At 40.6% G+C, this 21,383-nt stretch overlaps 1 protein-coding gene across 1 annotated transcript in view; it reads left to right on the plus strand.

Annotated features, from left to right (window-relative positions):
- The window catches only part of fto (FTO alpha-ketoglutarate dependent dioxygenase), a 138,203-nt gene extending 117,023 nt beyond the window's left edge, over positions 1-21,180 (plus strand). Inside the window, exons 9-10 of the mRNA XM_014985250.2 lie at positions 17,708-17,848; positions 19,640-21,180. Coding sequence (XP_014840736.2) covers positions 17,708-17,848; positions 19,640-19,646 — 148 coding nt within the window. The 3' untranslated portion in view covers positions 19,647-21,180. The remainder of the gene's footprint in view (positions 1-17,707; positions 17,849-19,639) is intronic.
- Positions 21,181-21,383: the final 203 nt, after the last annotated feature.

A 21,383-nucleotide genomic window follows, 5' to 3' on the forward strand; every position in this document is an offset into this window, starting at 1 on the left:
GTAATTATGTTGTGTGAGCTGCTGACTAATTTGCAATCCAGGGAGAACCTCGGCGGGAGCGGCCTTGGAGCTGTTTAGTTCAAATTAAGGATGCAGACTTTCCAACTCATTTGTGAAGGAATTGACAGTAAGCTGCCTCTCTCTTTGACCCCGGTCTCCTCACAATGTAGCTGTCGATCGAGTTGAGATGTCGTTTGTATCTGATGTGTTTCTCTAATTAAGATCAAGGGAGAATCATTGCCATTGAGCTGCTCCACTCACACATTGATTGCATTGGGTGTTGGTGTTGGGGAGGATAGCGTTGATGCAGTGACAGAATGGGATTTGTGTTGTGTTTTGGTCTTCTTATACTTTGTCATTTGCTGCCTTGTCCGTTATTTGTATTAGTTTTAAATTGTAGGCATTTGTAGACATTATCAACTTTAGCTTCATATAATAAATGGATTTAAGACTGCAATTTATGAATGCTTTACAAAAATCTTCAAAAGAGGTTATTGACAAGTAAATAAGAATTGTGCATATGTCTTCAATGCTGATGATAATCTAAGTATTTCCTACTGATAAAAACACAGGAAGACAACCAGCTCCTTTGGAACATAAACAGGGATCCCTGTGTCAAATTGAAATACCTTTAAGCAATCTATTGTCTGGGGCAAATGAAGGGGAATTGACTAATCTGTTGGTATCAATGTTCAAGATGGTGCAAGTTCACAAATAAGAGAAAATGAAGCACTTTAGAAAGTTTTCCAGGACTTAATTTTATCCTGAGCTGAGCATAATGCAAAGTAAGTGTTAGGATGGAGAAATGTGCAGAACTGAAGATGTGTATCCCTTCTAGGCCACCATCACCTTAGGCATATTGCTATTGGCTGCCTTCAGGAGATTAAAGAGAATAATTGCCATCTGATTGGATGTTTAATTTTTCATAGACCTTTGATGCACAGGGTGTTTGTATTACCTTTATCAACAGGCCTACATTGCCTTGTAAAAGTATTAATGCCCCTCAAACTTTTCCAGATTTTTTTTCACACACTAATCCCAAACTTCAGTGTATTATACTGAGATTTAGTTGTCATAGAAAGAATACAAAATCTGAAAAGTGTGGCATACTTTGGTATTCGGATCCCCGAGCTGATATATTGCACAGCCACTTTTATTGCGTCTAGAAATTGAATGTTAGCTTAGGTAGAGTGCTCTTATAACTGCTGTCCTGTGATTTTTACACCTGAGCTTTGGATCTGTGGAACTTCTCCTAAACTACCATTGTTTTCTTGGCTTCTCTGACTAAAGCTCTCTTTGCCCATTCTTTCAGTTTAGGTACAGGGCCATCATTTGGTTTGATTGGTTTTCATTTATGCAAACCTTTCACAAACCAGAGTCCTGGGTTTAAAAACCTGTGAACATTCTAAATGTAAAGACCTAACAATTGCAAACTAAGTACTAAATTTGGTCTTTTAATAAATTTTGCCCACTTCTTCATGTGAGGATTATCCATTCTCAATTGCAACCTAAAAGCTTCTCAACTGATTTTCTGAAAGCAGTCTGAGTACAGGAGAACTAGATGTGCAAGCTCCTCCCAGATCACAACATTAGCTGACAGTCCCATGTTCATACCTCTACCTGGTGACACTAATCTCTTCTAGTAGGTGACCTACCTCCCGTTCCAAATCTGTCTGTGGAGGTGTGTGTGTTTTTGTTTTGTGTGATGCTTGCAGCAGATGTCTCCTCCGCGGTTCCGCTTTGGAGGTCCAGGAAAGGTGAGCTTCTCATGGTTGTCATTTTGAGGTGGGAGAGCAATCATTTCCTTGGACAACAGTTCCATCCTTATCCCTGCTTCCCGCCTGTTCGGATTAGTTTCTCTCTATGAGAAAATTTGCATCCAAAACATTTACCCTTGATGTTTTTCCCTTCTATATTTCAAACTTTCTTTACATTATCTGGCACCTGCCTCTAACCTTATCTGTGTCTTTCCTCTGTGTCCCCCACCGATTGCTGTACAACATTTTATTACAATTGTCAGAAAGAGAAACACTTCTATTGTTGGCTGATTACATCAGGGTGTTTTACCCGCAGATCACCAGAGCAATTAAAATCTGTAAACAAGGCAACCCATGATGCCTCAGTCCAAACAATGGGGTCCTGTAGGATAGGGAATGTGTTTGAAGGAGAAGTGTGGAAGAGAGAGTTTCTCTCCCTTTGGCTCTCTCTGTTTTTCTTCCTCATTAATTAGGAGAAGCTCCTTGAACCAGACACAGCTGTGTCGATGGGCAGCCTTGTACAATCAAAGTGACACATATTTCAGACACAAGATGAAGTTGTTTACTTTTGTGTAAGACCTCGCGTTACGCTGATGTACTTTGTTTTGCATCACAGCAAAGACAATGTTGGCCCTATTGTGCCAGTCGCAGCTGTTAGGAAGAGAAAAGAGAGCAGCCTGCATCAGTTGCTGTGAAGAGAAGAACCTCTCTGCAGATATTCTTGATCCAAACGAACCCAACAAAATTCAAAGAGAATATGGAAACTGAATTTCCCTGGATGCCCCTGTTTTAGAACAATTAAGTTATTGAGAAGACCTGAGCCATATGCAATAATGTAAGTATTTATGAGTGTAATTATTGGACTTTATTTTCTGTGATTCCATAGCTCTCTAATAGATTATTGGTTTGTAATTCACTCAACTTTTGAATGAATTACAGACTAGTATTCTGGACTGAGTTGACAGTATCATTATTATTTAGATAATCTAAATAATAAGCAGCTTACTTCCAGCTGAAGATATAAATTATCTGTCATTCAATGTGGTTAACTGTGTGGTTAAAAACAGTTCTGAAGGTGTTGAAAACACCACAAGCTCCGTTTTAGTATCTTAATTTCATTAGACAAAAGGCCTCTTTGTAGTTTTGTGTGAAGACATGTGGAACATGTCATGTATTTGGTGTCAGGATGTGTGCGTATTGCTTCCGCAGTCACCCCCGCCCAGATTTATAAATTACTCAGGAGCTGAGTTTGGGCAGGTTGGAGCAGAACAAGTAGATGGAAGGAGGGACTGTGGGAGTATTGCAGTTCAGCATGGTACTGTAATGATGCCAGTCTCTGTGGGCCTCACCAGAGGCTATATGCCTTACCAAGATCCTGTTTACCGTCAGCCAAAGAAGCTGCCAGCAACCCATTTCCATAACGCCGCCCGCGGTCTTCTACGGAAACGAATTTCTCTGCGCCGGAGATGCACCATAATGCTCCCTGCTTTGTACCACTCACTTTGCATTCTCTATCTTGTGTTTCCCCCTTTTGTTTCAGTCTGCTTTCTTGCCATTTCATCTCTCCAGCACTACTAATTCTGTCTTCAATCTTTTCCACCACACATAGTACCATATGTAGACAAGAAAATTTCCTTTTCATCTCATTTGGCCTGAGCACCGTCTTCCATATATTTCTGTACAGTGGGAGAATCTAATTGGACTTTCAGCAATGTACTTCATAAATCTTTGCATCATGGGAGAGTAGTCAGATGACATCTCTGCATCTCCTCCAGAGTTATCATGTAAGGCGCATTAGTTAAACAAAGGGTAGTACTACCTACCAAATTATCCTTAGTTTTTTTTTTTTTTTTCTCAATTTATTTAAAGGGATCATTATTTTTCATGATGGGCCAATTTATGTTTTTGTCTGTTATACACGGAGAAGGTGGATTTTTGTATAACATTTGTATTTTGCTGAAAATAATGTGCAATTGATGTATGATCTTGTGAGTATAACCCATGCATCACAATGTGTGTATCATAGTCGTTCTCATATAAGTCAACTATGTCTGCCCCATTGTGTATTTGAACCTATGCCTCTGCACAGACACATCTCTGTGTGAGCCTGCCATCCTCAGCTTTTTCCCCTTGTTCTTTTCTGTCATATGTTTGTGCAGATTTTTTTCAGCTTCAGCCACTTGTGTAGTTGCCATGTTCCTGCGTCTGTACATCAGTGCGCATCTGCTCTTTCAACAAGGTCCCTATGGCCTCAAATGTCAGACCAAGCAGCTGCCAGACAAGTGCATTGTGCAGTAGGCTTGTGTTTCACCTCCTCCCTTCCCTCCACTTCTTGTTCTGTGATGTTAACTGTGATTGAAAGTAAGTAGGCAGCAGCAAGCGGAGAAGGGATGAGGAGAAAGGTCGGATTATTTTTTTTTAGGGAGTTTTACTTTTCTTTAGTGCTGCCTTGCTCTCTAGGGCTTTTTGGTTAGGTAGGAGAGGGAGTGTCCTGTTGTGCATAACATGCTGCTCCCTTTGCCCTCTGGTGTAAAAGTCTACCGCAAAGAGACGCCATTTGTATTTTGTCCATATTTGGTCCATGTACTACTGGATGTCAAGGGAAAATACAGCGTGTGCACAAGTATCTCATGTCTTACTGGCTTTGTCTGAATTTGCTTGTATTTACCTTATGCAAGTTTCTACTTGCATAAGGTGAAATACCACCTTATGTATGAAAAAAACAATTCCTTGTTTCATTCTTTTACATAGATGGTATGAAGTGTTTCTCCATGATTGTTTTAGGTACTTCTAGACTTGTTTCATGCATGTGCTTTTTGTGTGAGCAAGTCAGTACAGGATGGGAGCAGTGAAGCAGAAGGTTGAGGAGGCAGACAGGTACTCCCCAGAAGGGGCTTAGGGGTGAGCAGGCCATGAATCCTGCTCAATGGCGAACTTCCTCCATAGTTTCAGGTCTTTTGTTGCTAACAAAGTTTTTTCAAATATTACTCTTTATTTACCTCCACTCATCTTTCTATAGACTCTGTGCAGTGGTATTGGTTGACGCCACATAGTACTTTGCAAATTGGCCAAAAATGTGATTTTTGTTTCATCTGACCAGAACACCTTCTCCCACATGTTGCCCTGCAGGACTTATGGCAATGTACAAACAAGACTTAATTTGGCCTTGCCAATGTTGCCCTGTCAGCAGATTGCTCTACCTGAGCTGTGGATCTCTGCAGCTCCTCCACAGAGCCCTGGAAAACAATCTTTGCACCTGTCTTACTGCATGTGCATAAGTAGCTGTCAAAACTTGCTGGAATATACTCTTATTCAGCTCATACAAACTTGCACTTTAACTGTAATATTTAAGACAGCATTGATTCCTTGTTGCACCTCATTGTAAAGATGGCACAAGATGTCCCTGGATGCAGGTTTCAAAGCACATCTAGGCTTGTTGCATGTATTTCTTATTGTGTGAGCAAGTAGCTGCAGGATGGGAGCAGTGAAGCAGAATTAATCGAGGTTGAAGAGACAGACAGGTACCCCCCCAGGAGGGGCCTGGGGGGCAGCAGGCCAGGGGTAGCCCCTCTAGCTCCCTTCCAGCACACTCTGCTCTGCTTTTAGGCGCTGCTATTGATTTGTCCAGTAGATAAAACCCACAAGTTAGCTTTTCTGCTAAGTACTGCTCTTTTCACCTCTTCTTTCCTATAAACACACACTGGACATTGGTTTACTTTGATGTCAGGTGACATTCCTTTGGCATGCCATACTGCCATTAACACAAAGTAGGGATGAACCATTAGGGGGCACTGTTAGACATTCCTTTCGACCCTATAAACCAATCTGACATACTTTTTTATTTGATTCAACTAATGCTTTAGGAAGCTGTGAATGAATAGAAATGGAGGCTCCAGTGGACGAGAAAAGACACTTTGCTTGTCCACCATTCACTTTCATGCACGGGTACCAGAAAGTAGAATTCTGTGGTAATTCCAGCCTAAATCCTGTTATTCTAAATATCAGTTAAAATTGTTTCTGTATTTATTTTTTTATTTATAAAATCAACATTTGCAGTGAAATATAAAGTTTGAACTTGTCAGATGCAGATGGAAGCCGAGGCAACTCTTGATCAGCTTAAGACAGTTCATTTGACTGCCAGCCTTCGTGTGATCGGAAGTCAGTCAGCACTACGTCAGTGCTAGCTGACAGACGGATGATCCGTGTCTTCAAAAGGCTCCGTTGGTGACACATTAACATGAGCCGAGCTTCCTGGAGGACTCTGAATTCGGAGCTGTCACAGGTGGCAGATGAGATAAAGCTACTATGCTGCTCTGCTTGTTTCGTAACATAACCTAACTCATGTTGAGAAGAAAATTGGCACCTGCTTGACATCAATTAAAAAGCTGTTTCTGAGATGAGAGGGAGCGTTGTTGTAACCCGTCTTGTATTTTTAATTAAAAACAACCTCCTCTGAGTCATCCTTGGCTTTTTCATGTGTCCGAAGTCAGAACAGGTGTGAAGGTAAAAACAAACAAAGGCATGACGGGAACGCCACAAGGGTTTTGGGTGCAATATAACTTCCCACGCATAGAGTTGCAGACTGGTTTATCCTTACAAGACATTGTGACATGATTTATCATTTTAATCTGTTCTTAGTTATTCCCCTTGTTTCAAGTTCTGTGTCGTTTTTCATGGCAGTGAGCCAAACCTGTTATTGTGTGTCAGAATGGTTCTGTTTTTAAGTGAGAAAATAGAGGCTGTTACCAAAAGTGTCAGACATAAAAGTGATGCCTTGTCAAAGATTTCTGCTGTGTGATTCTGAGGATATAATTACATTTACCTGTGACACTGTTGTGCAATAACTTCACAGTAGATAGATTAAGATTTAGTAATTGCTAACTGATTTGTTTTTTAATTAGTAACCTAGAAAACAATGTCACATCAGATGACGAGATTTAAATGTTATTTTTTAACAATTTTATTTATCCTCTATAGTGAAGGCAGTTTTATTCTTCAGATTTTGTTGTGCAATTCAGGGCTACATAATATTAGAAAAACTTGCAACATGCGCTAATGTTGTCTCCATAGACAAATTAATTTGTATAAGAATTGGATGATTTTGAAGTACATTGAGAAGACATTTGTTGGGAAATAGTGCTATACATAAATTGAATTGAATTGAATTTAAAAGTGTTACCATCATCTTGCTTCAAGTTCATAGGTCCCACATAATGAGTAATCTGTCCTGCTATACCAAAATAATTCTTCCATCTAAACATAGTTTTTTATTATAAAAGAGTTACTCTTTGGAATAACTGACAGCTACAAAACTAACAATATAAGATACCCCTAACTTGCACACAAAGTAGTTTTGGTAACTACCAGTGCCATTCACCTCCAACATGAACAAGGAGGACAGAGACTAATTGCAGGAACAAATGTTCCAGACTGCGGGGTTTGCAGTTGTCTGGGCCTGGTCCAGGCCCTGTTCATCTCAACCTCTGTTGGCAGTCATATACATACTACACACACTATGCTCTGATTTAACCAGAGGCAGAGTCCCCGCCAGCCCCCACTCACTCTCATCAAAGATTCATAAAGGCAAGGTTCTCAATGATTTTCTGTCTCTTCCCGTATTCACAGCTTGTTGTCCTCACCCTCCCCGTCTCCTGCCAGTCAGGCAGCGGAAGTCAAGCGGAATTATGGCTGAATTGGCCGCTGGCTCCCACTGTGCAAGTGTGTTTTCATGAAGTGTGTGTATGGGAGTAGGCTTTAGGTGAAGATGCACAGGTAGGAGCACATGCACAGCAGGGCAAGGGGACAAATGGGCAGTGACATGTTGATGTTGTACTAAAAATGTTGAATCCCTTGTGAGGGTAGTGAAGTCAGACTCCACCTCCTCTTCTCATTGCCTCACGCACTCCTTCCGCTGTTCTTTGTCTTCCCCCTGAACCCCTGAGCCTCGTGTGTTGTGGCAGCTTCCACTCTGGATCTAAAACTAGCTCAGTCAGAGCCCCTGTTACCAGGCCCAGGGCATGCCATCTGTAGCCCTCGGAGTCCTTCCGTTAGTATGTGTGTGTCAATGTGTGTTTGCCGCCATATTTCTATTTGTGTGTGTGTCCGTTTGCACCCAAGTTTCAACGCAATGGTGTGTGTTTGTGTGTGAACCCAAACCACCGTGCCTCAGCCTGTTAGTCTTGCTGCTTACTGGGCTTAGCCAGATGAGGGCCACTCAGCCCGGATCTAATTCCTTCGGCTCTGGCAGCACTTCACTCCTGGCTCTTTTCGCCTCTCGAGCGTGCATCTGTGACCTTGGCTGACATCAGAGGGGGTTAAACTGTGGACTTGGAGATGCAACCACAGTGATTGAGTTGTAAGCTAGTTTTTGGATCAGAGCTTCCACACAGCCATCTGGGTTTTATGTGGGGCTCAGAAAGAGGTTATCCCTCTCTTACTCCCCACAGCTGACCCTGGATCAGTTGGAACGCCAGAGAATTTAACAAGAACCATCCTCGCTGGGATAGGTAGGGCAGAGTGGGGATGTTTATGGAGAGGGAAAATCGTTGAGACAGGAAACTAATAAAGAGTTGATCTGTTACCACTTGACTTGTAATCCTCTCTTTTCATTACGCTGAGCGCTTCTTTTGGCTTTTGTCGTCTTGTTGTCTTTGTGGCAAACAGACTAAGCCTCTAACCAACTTTGGCTTTTGTTTTGTTTTTTTTGACACACCAAGAAGTATCAGCTTTCTCACATCAGTATTTTCATAATAAAGGGTGGTGAAATGTGATTTTCAGGTATAGTGAGTTGATTTTGTTTGATGTTTTTTGTGGCATCATATCACGTTAGAATCCATAGCAGAAAGATTGCAGTCAAAACCTAGTCACTAGAAAGAGCTTATATTTTTGCCCCACAAATACATTTCACATATTAAATGTGAATTCATAGTAATTTTGATTTTCTTTTATTGTACTTTTAATTGTTGTGCTGCCTATGCTGCATTGTTTTTTTTAAATGTTGCTTTTGACTCTTAACTATCTGGCTTTATTTTATTTTTACATCATATTTTTCATAGGCAATTTTTTTGTAAACTGATGTTCTTTCCCCGAATGCAGGGGTGCAACTAGATCTCATTGCGTGAGACGTTGAGATAGAAAATCACACTTTGGATGTCCTGAGAACCAGTATGTTGTTGCTGTCAGCACATGATATTGTCCGTTAAAGTTAATGTAATGTATTAGTCAGAGTCCTGGGAAATAGACGTGAATGTTTTATCTGTTTGACTCTTTTGAAGCAATAGAGGCATTTGTTCTTGACTTTCCATGTGTTGACAGAGTTGACTAAAAGCAGGCTTCTCAAGCTGGCCTGTTGATTGCATTCTTTTGAAACCTTGGCATTAAATAAATATTGTGCTAGAGGTAGATTTTTTTCAGAATGTTTAAATGTCATAATTTTCTAAAGGATTTAAAGAGCTTGTTACTGTATTTATTATGTTGATTTAAATGTTAAAATATTTCTTTAAAAATGGGAAACTGGCTCTAGGGACAAAATAAAGAGAACTTGATGTTAGTTTTATAGGCAGACTAGATTTGGCAGTTGGTGAAAAAATATTCATGTCAGCCATTAGAGAGTTGAGATGTGACAAAGACTTGGGGAGAAAGACTTTAGACTTCACTATACTGGGAAAAAAAGAGAATGTAGCTCTGTGTTAGCTTGTTACATGTAATTGAATTAAGTTTGTCAGACTTACTTTATGTTTTTACGTTAAATACTTACATTGATGTAGGTATTTATAATATTTAAAATAATTAAAAGTCTTGTCTTGTTCTCAATACAAGGCATCATGTATTGCCTTGTCTCAGAAAACTCATTGTATTGCATAATACCTTGCAGCACTGGCATTGGGAGCTGTGCTGTATTCTGCATGACGTGTTGTGTGGTTTGTTTCTGCTTCATTTGACTCGGTAATCTACTTTCTTGGCTGTTTACTTCTGTTCCGTTTCAGTTTTTTTTTTTTTTTTTTTTTAGCTTGACAAAAGTTATTTTTGTTTCTCCACTTCCCTACCTGGTAGGTCTACTGTTTGGATCCACTATCTAATGTGAATTATTACATTTAAAGTAGCCTTAAAACCACACACCAAGTCAACTGAATAGCCAGGTATTCATTCCATGACTCACTTCATTAGCCTTTTGAATGGTGTTTGGTGCAGTGCCTTAGGGCCTAACCTGACTGCTCTTCTAAACAAATTGCTGGGTGTTCACGTTTTTTTTCTTTCGTTTTTTTAATGCAGAGGCCCCTTTGATTACACTATTTACTTAATAGGGTGAAAAAAACGTGTGTTCTCGCAGCAGGAGTACCTGGTGATGCAGAAGTTCAAACACCTGGCAGAAAGCCCTAGTCTGGCACGAACGCACAATTCATGCATGAATGCACACACATACTGTGCTATGCTTGAGTGAATTTGGGACTTTGTCTATTGTTGCTTTTCTGAGGAAGTAAAGCATCAGTAGGATTTTGTCTTGCAGATTAAACAGAAAAAGTAAAGGTAGTTTTATTATTGACTTCTTGCAGATGCAAGCATGCAAACATTTTCTCGAACAGCACCACTCCTTTGTTTGTTGAAAAGACGAAGACTCAAAGAGCTTTAAATGAATCACCGATGCTGCACCTAAAATAATTAAAGTTGTGCCTGCTCGGATGGCAATATTTACCTGATCATTTAACAATAACTTTTAAATGGCTATGTTCATTTTTGCTTTATTACCAAGAGATTTTTGGATGGCCATATTAGACTTCCGCCTACACCCATCCAACAAATGAGCTCCATAATTTAAGACTGCCTCATCAAGAAGGATTTAACGTTGTATATTGACGAAGCCTTTGATATGATCTCAAGGAGTGTCAGCAATGAAGTGACTACTTGTATGCTGTTCAAATAAAATGTCGTGTTGATTCAAAGTTGTTTCCTGCTATTGAACACTGTGCTGTTTGTTCCCATGCTTTGTTTAAAGAAAAACAGAACCTTTGCTGTATGTCACTCTGTCTTTCTTGTAAAGCAGTTTAATACACACATTTCTGAAACCTGATACCTGTTTTGCAACAGTTTAAAGCTTCTGTCTCACAGTTTGCTTTACATAAAGGCTTAAGAACTTAACACCACATACCCCGCAGCTACAAGGATGACTTGTATCTTGTCCATTTAAGATACAATACACTATAATTAGTTGAGTTAGCTCGACCCCTCTATTGTCGCTTGAAGACAGGTGGGAATTGTGCCGTTGTTAGATTGACCTTATCATGTGACTGCGGTCAGGTATTGTCCAGTAGCTGGGCTGGGTTGCTATAGCAGCACACCACATCCATCACCAGCGTTATTGCACTGTTCAGATGATGCCCACAAGGCCTAGAGGATCTGAGCAACAAGGGAAGGGGAAGAATAAAATATAAAAACAATTATTATTTTACAATATCACTCCCACAATAACTTTTCACAGCAAAGGCAATCAATCAGCATAAAAAATAAGAGTTAGTGCTCCCATTGCCACATTCACCATGCTCTTGATGAAGCCTCTTCGCCAACATAAGATTTGCAGCCTGTGTAATTCTAAGCTGGGAAAAGCTTAATCACTCTCAGGATTGTAACCCTTTTTACCCTTACCATCAAGTCTTCCTATTGCTCCACTTTCTCCCCAGGGGTTTTATAAATGAACGTCATTCGGAAAAACCTCAGTGTCTGGTCGGAACAGAGTTTAATTAGTTTTGTCTGTTTACATACAAATGTCTCATTGTGGTATTTTGTGTCACGTTCGCATACTGAGTAGAGCCAGGCGCCCCATTGCTGTACAGGTATACTACGTTAAACTTTGTTTTAAATTGTCTTTGATTTCTTTTTCCTTCTTTAAGCTGTGTGTCCTACTTGAATAACTCTTCAGCCAGATACAGGTGGCTGGAAGGCCAAAAGTAACAATCATTCTCATTCTTACCGAGTCAACCTTGAGCACACACACTCAAACTGTCTCTCTTTCAGCCTTAGGGGTTGATCTGTCTCTCCTCCCCTTGCTGAAAAAGTAAACTGCCAGGTGGGCCCTATCTATTTGTCCTTTTTCTGCCTTCTTTTTTTATTAGAACCTGATTGCATTTGAACAATAGTTGTCCTCTCATAAATTTTGCGCCTGTGTTGACATTAGGCCACATTCCATCCAGTACCCTCAGGAGGAGAAAGAGCAGGCCAGGGTGTTTGGTAATTTGTTACGCTGTTAAGCACCTAATAGACGTCCACCTGGTTTTTGAGAGCAGTAGCAGCAGTTTAGGAGCTCCCCTCCTTTGCACTTCCAGGCTGCAAGTGTTTTATTGGCTTCAATTATGAAGGCTGACTTTAGTGTCTACCTGGCTTTTGTGTGTGTGTGTGTTTTTTTTTCTATTACATCTGGTTCATCCAGCTCCAGACAGGGCAGAGAGCCAGGCCACATCAAACACACTCGGTGTAAAACAGGCGAGGACTGTGAAGGTATAACAAAACTTCTATGATTTTGCCGTAGACTCCCTTGTTACCCGCAGTCCTGGGTTTGAAGCTAGCTTAAGATGCCAATAACGAATCTTATTTGTTTCATGTGGTTTAATGAGCAATATAGACTGCAGCTGGCAACGGGGAGACCTCACAGAGACTGAGAAAGAGGCTACCCCACCCACAGGTACCCATACACTCCGACAGAATCATTGTTCCCAGCAGCAGTGCAGTCGTAAGTGGCACGTGGGTGGAGTGGTGGGGGTTTTAAACAAGCCCTCTTACTAATGCCCCTTTTTGCGGTTACCGCAACCATTAATTAAAGGGGAAAAAAAGAGTGCATCAGATGTTGGTTTTATTAGCCAAGGCTCCTTAGAGGGACTCAAAAAGAAAGGAACATATGTCACGCATTTGATCATGCCCCCCTCCCTCCCTGGTACTTGCCCACCTCACACACAAAATGTACAGTCAGCAGCCGTCTGCAGACACAATAGCATTTGCTTGATCTTAAGGAAACTGTTAAAAGCTGGCCCTGCTCACGCTTCAGTTTCTGCTGGCTGGTTCATATTCTCCACTACTTCACATTTGAAGCTATAATTATGGTAATAAATTATCAAATTTAAATTTAAAGGTTTGTGTGTCAATCTAATGTCTCCAATAATGACAAAAACCGGGGTTCAAAGTGACTTTTTGAGTTCGGGTGGCATAGGCTGAAATTCAAACCTTAAAAGTACATGGGTTCTGCTCTCTGCACAATACCAAGATTAGTACCTGGATTAGAAGCAATCAACCTGTCTGTCTTTCACCCATTAAAACTGTAACTGTCTAAAATAAGAGGCAGATGTGCTAAATCACTAATTTTGTACACAACGTTGCATGCATACTAAAAGTACATAGATAATATACTTCTTTCATTCTCATTTTCCCTTGGAGTGTGATTGCATGCCCTAGCTTCAGGGACACGCTGATTTATGAGACACATGCCTGTTTTTTCATGACTTGTTTGATTGCATTCTCAGCTCTCAGGCACTCAGGCTGCCAAAACCATAAAAGTTCACACCTGCGCAAAATTTCTTGCGAGTCAGATGAAACAGGCAGAGCATGAGGAAGCAGGTGATCTAAGGTATTTCACTTCCCTTGATCAGCACAGGCATGTAATACAGATGAAAAAGTGGCAAGGCTGATTGATTGATGTTCAGTATACTTTTGTACAAGTTTTATCTTTTGGGGTGGTTAAGTTCATAGGCAGGGAAGGACACATACTTTTGAAATGGTTCTTTGTTCTGTGTTGATATTGCTCTCCGCTGGTGTCCTTTAATGTACTGTGTACAAAATACACCACTGGGGTAGCTATAGTTACACATTTAAAGTCTAATATTTCTTTTTTCTTTATCTGTTCTGATCTTCATAAAACATACTTTCGTTGAAGTTAGGCAAAGGTAGGTGTGAGATTCTCACAGTAACATAATCCTGAAAATGTTTCTTGAAAACCACACAAAACTCTTAGATAAGGTGTGTAACAATAGTTTTTATTCAAACCACAAAAAGTAATACTTATTTGTTGTTGTTACAAAAGCTAATATATATATATTTTTTATATTTATATAAAAAAAGTTAAAGTTTTCAACACATTTTACCATCATTTTCCATACGCACTGAATCATTGCAGAGTCATGTAGGGGCTGCTGTGTTCAATGGATAAGACTCAGGGCTCCATAACATTAATTTATAGTCAGGAATAGAGAGTTAGACAACTCGGGCGAATGTGTCAAGAATCATAAACTCATTCACTTATATATTTTTTTTCAGTGATGTATGTTTAAAAAGAATAATTTGATTTTACTTAAATTTAAGTTGATAAATTGTCAAAGTTGGTGTAAGCCTAAGCTTTTTTTTTCATTATTGTTACTTTTTTTTTTAACAGATAAACACTTGTGGAAAATTTAATTGAACATGTAGAGTGAATGGCTACTGAGTTCAGTAGAAGTTTAATTAAATTCAAATGCATTCCAGCTGTAGTTTCAAATGAAAAAAATGACCTCATCAACCACACTCCTGCAGTTTCCACCCAGTGACTTTCCAATCAGTCAGCTTTCTTTCTTGCAGACAATAGCAATGTTTACTTGTTACCAGTACTGAAACAAATAAGGGAGTGCGACGCTTAATTTGTAAATCAAACAATGTCGGAACTTAAATAGCAAAGTGAGAGAGGAATTAACTGAGGCCAAAACACAGATACTGAAAAATGTTTCTAAATTATGTTTAAATGCTTTATGTGTAATTTATCACATAAAGCAGGACCATGTATTGCCTGGTTGTTTAGTATACCCCACACTGCAGCCAGGTGCATTTCCTCCTCCTCCTGGGACAACAAGTGCTGCTCTAACTTTTTCCCCTCCTCTTACCTTTTTCTTTCTTTGACTTTTGTAAAAAGCAACACTTCATTTTGGCATTTTGTATGATGATGTCCTGAGTCAGGAAGCCCACGCACTATAGTCCCTTGTGATTACAAAAAACCTTCTGTAGCAATAATGCAATAAGCGTTGTCTCCTATCTACATTCTCTTGGTTGTTTTTCACTTTGCCTGACACAATTGTGCATTTATCAGTGTAATTGCTGGAGTCGGAAGCACTGATGTTGTCTATTAGGCGGATTTCTACCCTGTTAAGAGCGTAGAACCTTTTAATGTATGACCCTGCTTGAGTGTACTCCTACACAATTACACACCAACCAGAGATTGAAAGTACTGATGATGCTGATGATTGGGCTGGTCAGGACGGTGGGTGATCTGATGGCAGTGATGATATTGGACCACCCTTCACTCTTCTGACAAGCCTTTCAGATGGACTCAGAGAGCGAAACAAAGTGAAACTGAGGTTAATCATTTTATTTACTCACTTTTCTCTCCCCCCTTTTCTCCTCTCCTTCCTTTATTCAACCAAGTGATGGAGCTCGGACCATGGAGTGCAGGGGGAGGAAATCGATAGGGAGCGCATTACAGTAAAACGTATTGATTAGGAGACCTGTGAGCAGTGTGTTGGTCGCAGAGATGGTGGAATGATGCAATGCTTAAAGGAATTTATCCTTTGACTTTTACATTAACCTTTTATTGACTGCTTTGCCTGTCCATAATTAACACTCACTTTAGCTAAAGTGGTTAGTTTGAGCGCAAAGGGGCTCGGGCCCTTATTACAGTGAGGGCCGTGGAGCTACTGCCCCAGCCGCAGTTCAAGTGCACTGTGCTGCACGGAGGTACAGGCCTCTGTGGAATAGAGGCGATGGAGTCCTAGATACCTTTCGCATTAGCATACCATTTGAGCAGGGGCCTGCCAGGCTATAAGGTTTCAGGGCAAATTGAAATGAGTGATTGTATTGCCAATCTCTCTTGACCGAGCGCCAGATGGGATAGTTAGGCCCATATCTGTCTGGGGTTAATCCATTGGAACAGCCTGGACTCACAAACACATTCTCTCCCTCCTTTAAAGCCCTTCCTTTCCAACACCACTGAACACACACATGCACGCCTCTTTGTCTTTGACCTTAACTTTAAGGTGGACTGCTCTGCCAGGGGAAAGTCTTTCGGAGGGCCTTGTTTGTACGCCACTGTGGCTTACACAGAATATCTTGTGAGAGCCCTGGAGAGCTTAAGGCACCTCGCCCGGTATTGACTTTTTGTTTGGTTCCATTTTAGCAGTCAGGGGACGGTACTCGGGAAACAGTGGTAGATTGTGTAAAAGTGTGTGCTGAATTACCTTCACTATATTATCTTTGATAGTCCTCCAGCCTCTATATCTTTTATATCTCTGGTAAACCAGGAGCCTTCTGTTTGCGTACAAATGTTGCAAGATCCCTTGTCAAATAAATGCAGCAGCTCTGTTGAAGGTGGCCAGTCGGGGTTTCACGCTATGTAGCCTTTCATTATGACTCAGGGCAGCAGAAAAAGGCTGTTCTTTCAAAGCTCTGCTGCATGAATACTTAATCAGACCAAATCAAAAGCATGGCTTCCTCTGGCCTGTGGTGTCCATAAGCCGATGTCAGCAGAATCACACGGTGTGTATGTGTGTTTGCTGTCTCGGCCAGTTTGCGCTCACACACTGCAGAGATCAGTATGCCATCCATGTCTTCATCTTCCCTCTCTGAAGTGGTGCTTCCTTTAATTCGCACCCTAAATAAATGATGAGAACATTTAAACACACGGCTCGTCGCAAAGCCCCAAGGTCGCTTAATCGTATTATTTATGAAGTGATGTGCTACATAATGGTACTTAGTGCATGTTAACAGATGCTATTATCAGGCCCTGATCCAGAACGCCAAAAGATATATTGGACAGTGGATGTTAATGCTGCTCCTCACCACCGTAATGCAGCAGCCGTTTAAAGGGCTAACCACACCAAAAATGCAGCACTTAGGCTGAGAGCCAGTTGAACATTAAGTGGCTCTAGAGAAAATATATTACAACAAATTGTGGCAGCCCCCGGCTGTCCCCTAACAACTTTAACATCCCCTCATCCCATCCATAACCGACCCCCATATCTTTCTCTTGGTCTCCTTTATGCCCTCCGCTCAGTCAGTGGCCACACGGTGGTGTTGGTGGTTGGGCGTCTGTGGATTGGGTAAAGAGATATGACAGACGGTGGCATAATGACTGAGTGGGGAATATAGCTGGCCTTGTGGCTCGGGAAGCACACACTACACACAGGGAACATACAAAATGCCATATCCAGCCTCTCCCTGTTGCACCTCCAGGTCAGGGGTCACTCTCGTCTGTCAGGAGGAAGAGGGAGGGCAGATTTACAGTGACAGCAGAGAGCACAACAGAGTCACAGCAGTAAATATTTACACAGGTCTGACAAAAGATGTGGCCGAGGTCTGCGGGGGTTCAACATACTGTGGAAATTACAGATGACCTCCAATTATTAATCACACAACAATCATGCTGTTACACAAAGAGGCTGGGTTTCTCACTGCAGCAACAGAGAATGATGTTCTTATGAAAGCATCCTGCTGTGTGGGGCTCTTGTGAGTGTGAAATGAACAGGGCATTAATCATGATGTATGATATCATGTCTTATCATCACTTCTATGCTGTCACAGGCATTCATCGCTTGAGAAAATATGTTCTGACATCACTTTTCCTATTTGTCTCAGCTATGTTTGGTTCTGGGACCTTTCTGGCTTGAAAGTGTGTCAGTGTTGCCAAAAACAGTTCAAGCATTCAAGACAAGTGCAGGAAATTAAAATGCTTACAGTCTCTTTTATACAAGAGAGACAAAGACAAACTCCTAAGCTGCGAGTGAGATAGAACATCCTCCATTTATCTCCAACTCTTAACAAATTCACTGTTGTTGAATGCAGCAGCAGAAAGTCTTCCAAGTCTGTTGCCCTGATGTGTGTTTCTTCCAATTAGTTCTGATGGGAGGGAGGAGTTAATGGCTTTGTGTGTTTCCTGTGTCCTCTCGCCTCAGGTGCCACTCGAGTCTGGCGCAGACGTTACCCCCCGAGGAGGCCCCAGTGGACCGACCCTTCTGGGGTGTGGATGACCCCGGCATGCCTCTGCCCTTTGATCTGGCTGATATCATCAGCAGAGTGGAGTCACTGCTGTGGAGGTGGGCCCAAAATAAATGTATACACTCACTGAATAAGTAATTTTTTTTAATGATGGGCAAAATTGCCCAAGTCATCTTTTATTGCAGTAGCATTAATCTCACACAGAAATTAAGAAATCCAACATTTGAGTGCAATTTATTCAGTTGGGAAAACAATCTCATCTTAAAACCCTTTTTTTAGTGGTAAGGGATCCACGTAGAACAAAATCTAAAACATTTATTTGTAGCTGGAGTCGGGTCGAGTCAGTTCTTCTCACACACCTGCAGCCTCCAGTCTTCACCTCCTCCAACACTAACAGATTTTTGTGCTTAGTCTTTCTGCCAACTGACCACAACTAGAGAAGAAAAATAGTGTTGGTGAGTATCCCATTGAGATTTTGAGGATGTTTTTAACCTCCATTACTCCCTTCAAATGTTGGTATTTTAAGTATTGGTTCTTCTACAGTCTAGAGGAACCTGAAAGAACCTGATATCTGTGTCATAAATATACATACCTAAAGGGAAACATAGAGCCATAAATTATGATGTAAATGTTTCTAGAAAATCTTAACTTGAAGTTAAATACAAATTTAAATAATTCTACAGTTACATTCATTTTAAGGGATAATTCTGGGTGTCAGTAATTGTACCAATCAATTACTTTTTAACATGGTATTTGTCCCAAATTAATAACTTAAGTTAAAGGTTGTATTTTTCTTTTTTTTTTCATTTGGCTAATATATATGCAACAGCAATAAAAGACACAGTTATTTCATGGCTTTTCACACAGCAAAACTAGGTTTGCATTACATGTGGCTGCTGCTGTATGATTATAATAATACACCAATTCAGCATCCATTCACTCAAGTGCTTGGCCTGTTTATTTAACACTTTTCTATAAGTTAATGGACCAGCTATTATTATTCAGTGTTTTACATAAATACGTGCACACAGACATGCAACTGATGTGATTATTTTTAGAGCAGTTTGTGAACCGTCAATCATGACATGGAGACTGAAACGTACATGTGGAGCACACGATGTGGGAACAGCTGAAAGGCTTGCTCAAGGCACAAGCAACACAAATGGCCATTTATGGTCATTATGAAGACCCAAAAGGACAATTTAAATAAACAAAAATCAAGCACTAGTCTTAGCAACGCTGCAGAGATTCCTACAGCCCTAAAAGTTTAACTTGACCTGGTCACTTCACATACAGCTTGATCCAGCAGACATAACTGCTTCAAATTGTGAACAAAAATATGTTTAAGATTCAAAAGTTGAGTTCATTTTGTGTAAATGGAGCCAGTTCAAAAGTCCTCTACCGTCCTGATGTCTATTTCATGTTTGTCTATTTCTCTTTGTTTTCAAATTACATTACAACCACAAAACTTAAAAAAAAAAAAAAAATGCATTCCATTATAGAGGCAAATGATGCATGGCTCTGAAAACTGTTTTTTTCAAATGAAAACAGAAAAAGTGCAGCATATTTGTATTTGTACCTGACCCCAAATATAAGACAAACATTTTTAGAATTACGTTTCACTCAATTACGTTTTTTCTTGGTATGGCTCCGTATCAACTTTGCACAACCTAGTGACGCAATATTTGCAAAATCTTCTTTGATCACACAAAATTGAGCTCATTCAATGGTTTTGCAAAAAATGTGCATCCACTGTTGCACTATAATTGAGAGCTTAATAAATTCAGTGATTCCATGTTCAGGCTTAGCCTCTGACATGAATAAATACCAGAAAAAATAAGAGTATTTTTCATGTTTTCATATTTATTGTTTTGTTTCTGTTCCATTAGGATGTGAAGGACAGATAAAGGAATTAAGGATGAAAGAAATCAACCCACCAGCTTCTCTGAATGGTCCCCACTTCAGTTTGAGGAGACTGACCACTGATGCTACATTTATTGTGATTCCATCATGGTTGGATTCCTTGTGATTGGGGCGTCTAGACCCTCCCCTTCTCTTTCACCCACCGCTTTCCCTGCCGATACTGGCATTCCGGTCGCTCCAACTTGGATTTATCTGGGAGCAAAAACCAGACCACCACCTTTATATCCAGAGTAGTGCTTCAGTAACATGCTAACAACGCAGAGCTTAGCATTGAGCTACTAGTATCACAACGGTCTAACAAAACATACGTGGAACCTACATTTCACTGTTAGCGTACATTGTGTAACTATTTATTATTTCTGTGTACTCTGTTGCTTAATCTCACGTAATCCAAACATGCTTTTATCAGTGGATCGACTCCTCGGTAGTCACAGTACAGTACATCCATATATGCTTTCTGCTTGTCTCACAGTGTTATATGATACAGTATAGATTGGTAAGAAAACTCACTTTGGTCACATGGTATTGCATTCTTCACTTGTGTATAGCGTAACCCCGTTTTATTGTGTTCAGAAGTGGAATGAGCCTGAAGAGACCAAAGAGAGACTACGATAAGAAAGTTCTGAATGTCATCCGGTGGAAAACATGAAGAACGTGTCGTGTTTGTGGTGCAGTGGCGTGCTTGTGCCATTTTGCTTTGCGAATGTACTTTGTGTGTGTGTATGCGTGCGTGCGCGTGTGTACATTTACCAATGCGACTATACATGTGATCGGTTGTTGACTTGTGTGTGTGTTTTTTTGTTTTTTTTTTTGTGCACGCTCTCTCCCCCACATGCCTACATAAAGGCGCGAATGTGTGAATGTGATAGTGTGTGTGAGCCCTGCAGGACGCCTGCTAGTTGTTTGTTCTTGAAGACGAAGAAACGGGGAGCTGCAGAAGAGCCCCTTCTTCCTCTGCTCTGATGAAAGGCAGCTCTGATAGAATGACCCGGAACACAACCGCCGTTTCTCATAATTACAGCTGTTCAGTCGCTTTTAATTACTCTTAAAGCGTGTAGAGCACCACGTTCCCCTGTAATGCTGCGGGCCATCCGAGAGAGCGAGGGGAAGATCCGGAGCTTCTGACAAAATCCACTTTCAGAAAAGCTGCAAAAACAGGTTGAGGAAGAGGGCCGACCTCAAAGTGATTTAGCAGCTCAGCTAGTTTTATTTCTCTCTCTATCTAATTCATGATGAAGTAGAGATGCTGTTTGCTATTAAAAATGCAAAATGCGCTCCCTTTTTTTACTTCTAAGGTTTTTTCCAAGATGTTAATGGTTGCCAAACACTGTTCTTCTTACTTCTTCTCTTTCAGCGCTTTTTGTTGTTTGTTATTGTTGGGGAGATTGGTTTGTAGATCAGCAGCGGTGTTGACTTGTTTGAATCACTCTGTGCTCCCAGCGCCTCAGCTTGTATGTCTGAAGCAGTAGGAATGGCAGTAAATAAAAAAGAAATGTGTTTTATCCAATCGCCTGAGTCCTCATTTTTTGAAAGTTGTATTCCTACCCAGTACAGCACACAGGTACAAACTGTTCATTACAAAATAGGTGCAGACATAAAAAATCATGTTTCCAATCATATTTCCTAACCTAAATGTTTTGAAAATAATACGTATAGTAGTTAACAAATGTGTGCAGGCTTGGCCGATAAAAGCTAACATTAGAACAATGT

The sequence above is a fragment of the Poecilia mexicana genome, unplaced genomic scaffold, assembly GCF_051168715.1.
Source record: "Poecilia mexicana isolate PSO_F unplaced genomic scaffold, ASM5116871v1 scaffold_3, whole genome shotgun sequence".
Lineage (NCBI taxonomy): Eukaryota > Metazoa > Chordata > Actinopteri > Cyprinodontiformes > Poeciliidae > Poecilia > Poecilia mexicana.